Source organism: Nicotiana attenuata, unplaced genomic scaffold, assembly GCF_001879085.1.
Source record: "Nicotiana attenuata strain UT unplaced genomic scaffold, NIATTr2, whole genome shotgun sequence".
Taxonomy (NCBI): Eukaryota; Viridiplantae; Streptophyta; class Magnoliopsida; order Solanales; family Solanaceae; genus Nicotiana; species Nicotiana attenuata.
This window is the reverse complement of record NW_017676722.1, coordinates 10,789-19,520: the sequence shown is the minus strand read 5'-3', so window position 1 is coordinate 19,520 and position 8,732 is coordinate 10,789. Positions and strand designations below refer to the sequence as shown.

The window sequence follows — 8,732 nt, the reverse complement described above, 5'->3', positions numbered from 1 at the left end:
AGCATAGGGAGAAAATATCGCAATTGTTGCTTTCACTTTCAAATGACTACATCCTTGTCTTGGTTTTCCATATCATAGAACACAATTATGGAACTAGGCATCTCTTTTAGCAGACATTAGGGTTTCAATGTGCAGGAATTTAAGGTCCATAATTCCCCATTTATCTCACATCTAACTCATTGGAAATTTCCTCTCGTTCCATCTTTTTCAATAATAATAGTACATGTTTGCAATATATTTTCAACGTACGAAAAATGAATTGCAATCACAAAATAAGAGAAAAATATCTTTATTATAATTCTGTTTCTTTCTTGATTTTTCTCTCCCGATTATCTTCGTGATTCGAGGGTTGAAGCATTGTATTTCTTGAATGTAGGATGATGCAGACCTCCTGGGGATGTATTTGATCTCTATCTTCTTGAACTATTTGATTGTCAAGAAGTATCTAGCCATATTTTGTTCTCTTAATGAATATTCCAAGAGTTCTATGGAATTTCGGAGATCGTATATTTGATCTCTTTGTGCATATTCCGGGAGTTTATAGAACTGTTGAGATCGTCTTTGAAGGACATATATATGTAGCCTTATTTATAGGCATGAATTAGGGTTTGGGTGGAGTAGCCACCAAGTAACCCTAATAGACTCCTAATATTTCAAGAGTTGTCTTAAATATAGGATTTATCTTCATCTATTAAAATTTCAGTCTACAGTACATAATTACACACTCTATTATTTATGGTCCTTCCTTGAACTCATATATAACAAGAGTTTAGTGCACTGAGTTGCCTGTTATTTCATCAATTTCGATTTTTTTTTTAAAATTCATAGGGAACCTGCAGCCGCTACTCTTCGGGTGCACACTGGGTAAACTGCTTACTGTGCAATAGCTCGCAAACTATACAGGAGATGTAAACCAAACTAGGCAAACTTGGTGCGATGAACTCTGATTGAGGAGGTTGCTGGCGAGGGAAATCGACCATAGGTCTCTCATGTGGGAAACCACTCAACCAACCAACTCAGCCAACCCTTACAAGATTTTCGACCATTGTTGCCGTCAAGTTAATATTGTCTCTACCTAAATTTTTATTTTAGGTGCATAACAAGAGTTTAGTGCACTGAAAATGTACTTTTTCCCATCTTCTTCAACCATTGTTGCCACCCAAATTATTACTGTCTCTACAGAAGTTCCTATTTTTTTCTTAGAATTGCAGCAAGAATCATTATTTCTTACATTTAACTCAAGTTATCTGAAATTGAATTTGTTTATTCTATCTAATTCTGTTTTTATTCCGACACGACATCTTAGTAATTTGTATTCTACCAAGGCAAAATGGTCCCACCAGATTTAATTTGCCGCAAAATGCCAGTTTTACTTATAGAGTTTTCACTTTCACTAATAGATCCTTGAAGGTGAAGATTTTCCTTTTTTAAATAATTTCTTTTTTCTTTTTTTGCTATCATTTTTCAAAAGGTAAAGTTTCTTTGGAAACCCCTATAAGGTGGAGGGTTGTTCATTCCTTCTCTTAGCCTTTCGGTGACAATAGCCAATTAATTCAATCTTTTCCTTCCTTTTCTTTATATCAGTAGTGTTCAGATCAGTTACTAAATATTTGCTACCTTCTATTTGAACAAGTACAAAGAAATTACTTAATGTTTTTTGTCTTTGTTGAAATTTAAATATTAATTTTTCAGGAATACTCTTACTTTTCTTTTTTCTTTATAACGTTGGTGTTCGGATTAGTTTACACGAATCTCGACTATTTTACAAAAAAATTGCTACCTTCTATAGTATAGGGATAAAATAGTCACCTAAGTTTTCTTGTCTTTGCTGAAATTTAAACCTTAATTTTTAAAAATACCTCTACTTTTTCTTTTTCTTTATAATGATGGTGTTCGAATTAGTTTACACGAATCTCGACTATTTCACTAAATTTTCATTACAAATGCAAAGAAATTACTTAACGTTTTTTGTCTTTGTTGAAATATAAATCTTAATTTTCAGGAATTCCTCTACTTCATTGACCGTCAAGCCACATTGTTGAGTGCACTTTTATTTCGTAAAAATAGCACGGGCTAGCCAGTTTTCGGACTGGTCATTCAAAAATAGCCAGCGTTTGCAAAGTCATTGAAAAATAGCCACTATTTTGCTGGAACACGGAAAGTTCCAGCATAATATATTGGAGATCGGTGCACCTATGTATGAACTTCCAGCATATTATGCTGGAACTCCAACACGTGAAAAGTTCCAGTATAATATACTGGAGATTGGAGCACATTTTCCCGATTTGAACAGTGTTTTCGTTCAGATTTATTTTTACATGAAAAGTGACTAAATTTTGATTACTTTTGAAACGGTGACTATTTTTGAATGACCACTTGTAAATCTTGCTATTTTGAATTTCTCCCTTTTATTTCTTTTTTAATTTATGTTTTCTGCTTGATCATTTGGCAATTGGCATATAATGTCAATCTCAATGTTACCCCTAAGTGAAACAGGCCATTGTCTAGGCAACACCACTATGTTGTACCAATAATAGAATCTTGAAAATGCTCTTACCCTTAGCATAATATATAAAAGCAAAAGCTGACTCTTCATTCTTACAAAAATCATTTCCTTCAACCTCCCCCCTTCTTTTTCTCCTCTCTTTTTGACTCCCAAATCTTACACAAACAACACCTCAACAAATAATCATTTCTTTTCACCTTTCTTGATTCTTGTCCTTTGCCATCTACCTTATAAATTTTTCCCTCTTTATATACAACTATTGACAACACTAGAAAAATATCAAGAAAGCTAAAAAAAAAATAACCAAAATGGCAGTGGATGTATGTTCTGAGATTGCAAGTTTAGTGGTTAGTCCAAGAATCTCATTTTCTCATGATCTTAAAGAAAATGATGATATTATACCAATTGAATGCCACCATTTTAGATCAGATGCATTTCTTCTTGAATCTACCATTGACTTTGATTTTTGTGTTACAAATCAAAGCTTTTCTCAAGAAAAAATCTCTTCTGCTGATGAACTTTTCTCCAATGGCAAGATCTTACCAATTGAAGTCAAGAAATCAACACCCTTTATAGAAATTAAACAATCCGAGCCACAACAACAACTACGCCTCGGTTCTAATCAAGTTGGGTTCGGCTATATGTTTGAGCCGCAATCTTTACTACAACAACAATTATGTCTCAGTCCTAAACAAGTTAGGGTCGGCTATATGTCTGAGCCGCAACCTTTACAACAACAACAATCTGAGCAACCACAACAACAACAACTACGTCGCCATCCTAAACAAATTGGGATCGGCTATAAGTCTGAGCCGCAACCTTTACAAAATAAAGCTGCAGCATCAGTTCTTGAAAATGGTACAAATGTGGATACAAAGAAGATGAGGTTAAAAGAATTTTTGTCAAGTAATTGTGATGAAGAAATAGAGAAGCCACAAGCAAAACCATTTTGGCAATTCAGAAGAAGTAATAGTTTGAATTGTGAAAATGGTAGAAGCAATGGATTAAAATGGTCATCTTTGCAATTTCTATCAAGAAGTAACTCAACTGGTTCAGCTCCAAATCAAAAAAATTCAAAGATTTTTCAAAAGCAAAATTCACAAAAGGAACAAATTAAAGTTCTGCGCAAGAGCTCATCTTTATCTTCATCATCTTCATCTTCATCATCTTCTTCTAGTTTTTCATCTTTTAATCAGAGCCATTCATTACATTCCTCATCTAAGAGGGCTCAATCTCAACCGTTGAAGAAGAGTTACAGTAGATCTTATGGCAATGGAATTCATGTTAGTCCTGTTTTGAACCTTCCACATACTTATATTTCTAAAGGTACTGTTTGTTTATTTGGTTTAGGTTCATTATTCTGTAATGGCAAGTCCAAAAAGAAGAAATAATTTTTTATTTCTGCATATTTGTTCATAAATCAAATATATTCATAGTTTTTCTAAAAGGAATGTGGTGGCATAGATGAGATACTATGCTCCCCTTTGGTCATAGGTTTTGGCAACTTTTTTTCAAATCTTTTTTGAAAATATTGTTTGTTCATAGATTAATAATCTATTTTTAAAAATGTTGTTAGGTGTATGTTGGATCCTTCAAAATAATACTTAATATTTTTGGAGAATCTGACACGAGTACAACATCATTTTAGAGACTCCGCTCAACATAGATTAGATTCATTTACCTTTAATCATGTATCGGATTCAAGTTCTATTAATAGAGAAACTCCTAGTAGAAATTCCTCCCCCCCCCCCCCCCCAAACCCCAAATAGATTCTATGTTGTATAATTCCGGAACTGGAGTGGTGATAGAAGCCCGGATACAGATTCGACTGAATTCAGCATTGCTGAATAGATGACACGACCCTCGATAGAAAGGTGTGGAGGTCGAAAATTAGGATGGTGGGTTGATAGACAGTCTAGAGTTTTGCCTTGTCTTACGGGTTGCAGTAGTACTAGTAGGGTACTTTCCTATCCCTAGTACATTGTTTCTAATATGGTATGTTAGTATTAGTAGTAGGATTGGTACTATTCTTGTAGTTTCGCATCCCTGGTTCTCTATCATTATTCGTTGTATTTGCTTACACTGTCTTATTACATTGTTGTTGTTGTTATTGTTTCTATAGTGCTTCATTTTTAACGTAATTGTTGTTGTTGTTATTGTTTCTATAGTGCTTCATTTTTAACGTTCTTGAGCCGAGGGTCTTCCGAAAACAACCTCTCTACCTTCATAGGTAGGGGTAAGGTCTGCGTACACACTATCCTCCCCAGACCGCACTTGTGAGATTCTACTGACTTGTTATTGTTGTACACAGTTTAAATTTAGGACCCAATTATTAGCGCTGCGCTTTCAATCGTTGTTTAAAATTAAATAATCATAAAGTTGAAGTACTTGGCTTCGTCTCCGATACAGAATATTAGCGGGGTCAATAATTTGTTAATATCAGATACATCAAAAAGAACACGTGAAAGACGTTGGAGTAAGAGTGAAAATTCAAAAAGATTGTAGTAATCTTAACATAGGATTCTAAATCTAAAGTTAAAGAATGATTTACTATGGTAGTTCTAATAATAGGTTAAATGTTAAAGGGCACAAAAGAACAATAGCCTCCTTTCTTTATGGCTTTTCATGCTTTTCCTCCTTTCTTTTTCCTTGGAATATTGTGGTTTTGGAGATAAGTCTTACCTCTTTTTTGAATTTTAACTTTCTTTTTCTTTATTGTCTACAAAATTGTCAAGTGTTTAGCCAAAATAACTTTAAATCTTATCATTTGAATTTTATTTTCAATTTTGGTCCATTTTGTACTGTCTAAGGGCATCAAGACAAAAAATGGATCTCAATTAAATATTAAAATATTAATCAATGATTGAGGCTCCTTATTTTAAGTAAATACAAATATATAATACTACTGATTTGATCGCAAATGTGGTTAATAATTTAAATATTTGACTATCTTACAGTCATTCTGCTGTAGCCATATATCTCAAACACCATTGGCTGAGGCAGTGAGGCCATATAGTGAAATCCATATAAAGCATGGTCTATTCATTCAATTGATTTGGCCTTGTTCTATCTTAGATGACGAACGAACTTTTCTAGTAATATCTTTTTAGCAATAGCATATTATGTATTGTTGATAAAAAAAAAAAAAAAAAGGAGGGGGGGGGGGGGGGGTGACAGCTCGGTACACAAAATACTCCGCATTTATATAGGATTCGGGAAAGGGCCGCATCCCTCTTCAGAGTGTGATATAGATAGTTTACCCTAATGCAAGTGTTTGCTCAAAAGTTATTACATACCTTATGAGTATAAAACAATACGAATAAATCACGGGAAAATCATAGCAAACCGTAATAATCCGTTGGACCAAATGAAAGAAACGAAAATAAGTACTCAGGATTAGGGGGAGAAACATTAAAAGCCTTTATTCATAATATTGGTTTGGTCTGCCTCTCCATGAAGAGGTTCAGAGCCTTACAACGGTGTTCCTTTTGCCCATAATTTGGGTATCGTTGTCTCTTTTTTTCTCTCTCAATCGTGGCCCAGAAGAAGCCCCCCCTTTCTAGGGTTTCCTCTCTTGGTATTTATAGCTGTGAGCTTCGTGAGCTGGCAATAAGTGGCCGTGACCACGTTGGGATTTCGCCTTCATGGTGGCGGATAGGCCAGGGCCTTGCTGATCGAACCAGATGCGGGTTGAATATCGTTAATTCTGAGTGGTCGTGCCACTAATTAATCATGAATTAGCTTAAGACGGGATTAGCCTCGTCAATTATCGTGGGGTCGGATTCTGACCCATACAGTTAGTCCCTCCGCTTATTGAGGTCGGGCCTTGGCCGAGCTCGATGAGTGGATTCCATTGACTGTAGTTTGAGAAACTCGGATGGGGAGGTCGACTGTTGATTCGGTCGAGGCCGAATTTTTTTTGGCGATGGCCCTTAGCCTTGTAGAGTATTAGTATCCTGTTATTGGGCTATCAAGTCATCGTTCGATCGAGGTCGAACTCTCCTCCTGGGCGAAGGCGCTTGACCTTTTAACTTACTTCGAGTGAGGTCGAGCTGCATTGTGCTTTAATCCTTACGTTTGTTTTGGGTGCATACCCGTCGACCATGGCGGACGGGTCGTATGTTGTGCGGCCGAGGGGAATGAGGGCACGCTTGATACGTGCTTGGCGGTGTCAAAAAATTTCTAGGGCGCAAGGAGCATCTCCTCGGCGTTCATAGGTCGTTATAACCATTTCAAGGGCGAGACGCCGACGGGTGATTGCAATGCTGCTTTATGGAGCCTGTCATAATGACGCACATTCCTATAGAATCGAACCGGTATGCGGTTGGTCATGTAGTTAATGGTGGTTGTTGGGGTGCATGAAGGCCACTTGTGTTGCCTATAAATAAAGGCTGAGGCATTCGTTTTTCATATTCTTATTGCTTATCTGAGAGAGATTCTGAAGAAGCTTTTCTTACTGCTGTTTCACCTTCGTCTTCGTCCCCCGAACCTTGTTTCTTTCTCGTTTTTGTATCAAAAATGGCAGGCATTTCTTCCCAAAACGTTCTTCCGACGGATCTTCCGGTTAACTCACCGGTGACCGAGGGGCCATTTCCGGCGATGGGCGGTGCAGAACTGGTGGAGACCGGTGAAGCTCCGTCGGTTGACGAGATACTATCTCTGCCCGGAGTTTCAATGACTGATTTCACCGCCGATGGTGGGGAGGATCAGGTGGATGAAGCCCCATTAATGGGGGAGATTGGGATGTCTCGACTGCGGGAACAGGGGGTCATCCCCGGCTATGCTGACGTCATTATCGCTAGAAGCGAGGAGAGGGTCCATACCAACCGTAGGGGATACTGCGTCTTTTACGCCTACCCCTTCAAGTTGGGGTTTAAACTCCCGCTCCCAATGCTGGTGGTTGATTTCTATCGTTATTACGGGGTATGCCCGGGTCAGCTTACTCTTTCTCTTTACAAATTGTTAGCAATGCTCATCAAATATGTCAGAATTGGCTAGTAGGGAGATCACGCTACAGCATGTGCTTAGCCTCTACGCTCCCCAGAGGGTTCGTGGTACCATGATTCGAGCGTGCCCTCGCGGGACGAGGGGCCTGACAGCGAAGCTGGATGATGAGGTTGAACCTCGCCCTTTCGAGCACTTCTTCTACATCAGGATTGAACATTTAGTGGCGTGCTCTACTGGATTCCCAGAGGCTTGGAATCATGCACGTAAGTTCCTTAGCCATTGAATCCTCTCTCTTTTTTTTTACCCCTCCTTACGTCTTGTGCTCGTAAGCGTTAACTCGTGTCAATTTTGTAGCCGAAAAATTGCCGCCGGCTCCGTTAGCTGGGATTCGCGGATGGGTCGAGGTCGTGCTCCCCCATACGGTGGGGATACGCACATGGGCGTCTTTCTGGGAGAGGCATGGCCGTAGTCCTGTGGTAGGTAAGAAAAATTGACTCCTTCTTCTGTTCCGCTTTGTTTCGACACTATTCCTCAAACCTTGTTTTTCTGTGATTAGGGAGGGCACGCCGCGTCAGGGCCCCTCAGTTGTCCTTCCGTCGACCGGGTGCAGTCGCTCGACTTACTGTGGTGCTTGTGTCGCGCTCAATACCGAGGGCGGCATCAGTTGAATCTTCAGCGGTTCCTTCTCCAGCACGGGCCGCGCTTCGGGATGAGGGGCCATCGGGGGTTGTGCGCCCTAGGGCGGAATCGTCATCAGACGGGGAGGAGGAGAGGCCCTTGATAAGGCGTAGGGTTGTGTTCACGCCGGCTCCTCCTGTGGTAATCAATCTAGACTCCCCTCCGACGGATACGGAGAGGGGTGCGGTCTCGGTGCCCGCTTTTGAGGGCGAACAGTCAATGGGGGTTGCCCTGGATGGCTTAGGCCATGAGGGTGCCGTCGCTTCGGCGACTCAGTCGGTGGTTCCAGTCGTTGAGACGGGAGGTAGTTCCTCAGCGGCTGGTAATGTTGGTGAGTTAAGCACCCCTTTGGCGGCTGCGGCGGGAGATTCCACCTCGCCGGCGGCTGAAGGAGGAAGAGATGCTGTAGAGGGTGAGTACGAGTTTGAATCTGACTTGGACCCCGACGACGTCCGTATGTTGCAAGAAGGCTCCACCAATTCAGCGGTGCGCGCAGGGGGGCGATCTCGCTTCATCGAGGTTCCCACGGAGTTGAACTTATTGCTCCAAGGGGAAAGCTTGGTGCCGCAGTTCGAGCTGCTATGCTCGAAGGCCGAGAATG

The 8,732-nt window shown here is 39.9% G+C and overlaps 1 protein-coding gene across 1 annotated transcript; it reads left to right on the top strand.

The window, feature by feature from the left end:
* The first annotated feature begins 2,587 nt into the window (after positions 1–2,587).
* LOC109221183 (putative uncharacterized protein DDB_G0282499) lies at positions 2,588–3,912 on the top strand. The gene has a single exon (XM_019385647.1). The coding sequence runs from the start codon at positions 2,815–2,817 to the stop codon at positions 3,895–3,897; it is 1,083 nt and encodes a 360-aa protein (XP_019241192.1). The 5' UTR covers positions 2,588–2,814; the 3' UTR covers positions 3,898–3,912.
* The last annotated feature ends 4,820 nt before the right edge of the window (positions 3,913–8,732 follow it).

Coding starts and splice junctions, on each gene's coding strand:
- LOC109221183 (XM_019385647.1), top strand. CDS start 2,815: ATGGCAGTGGATGTATGTTCTGAGATTGCAAGTTTAGTGGTTAGTCCA.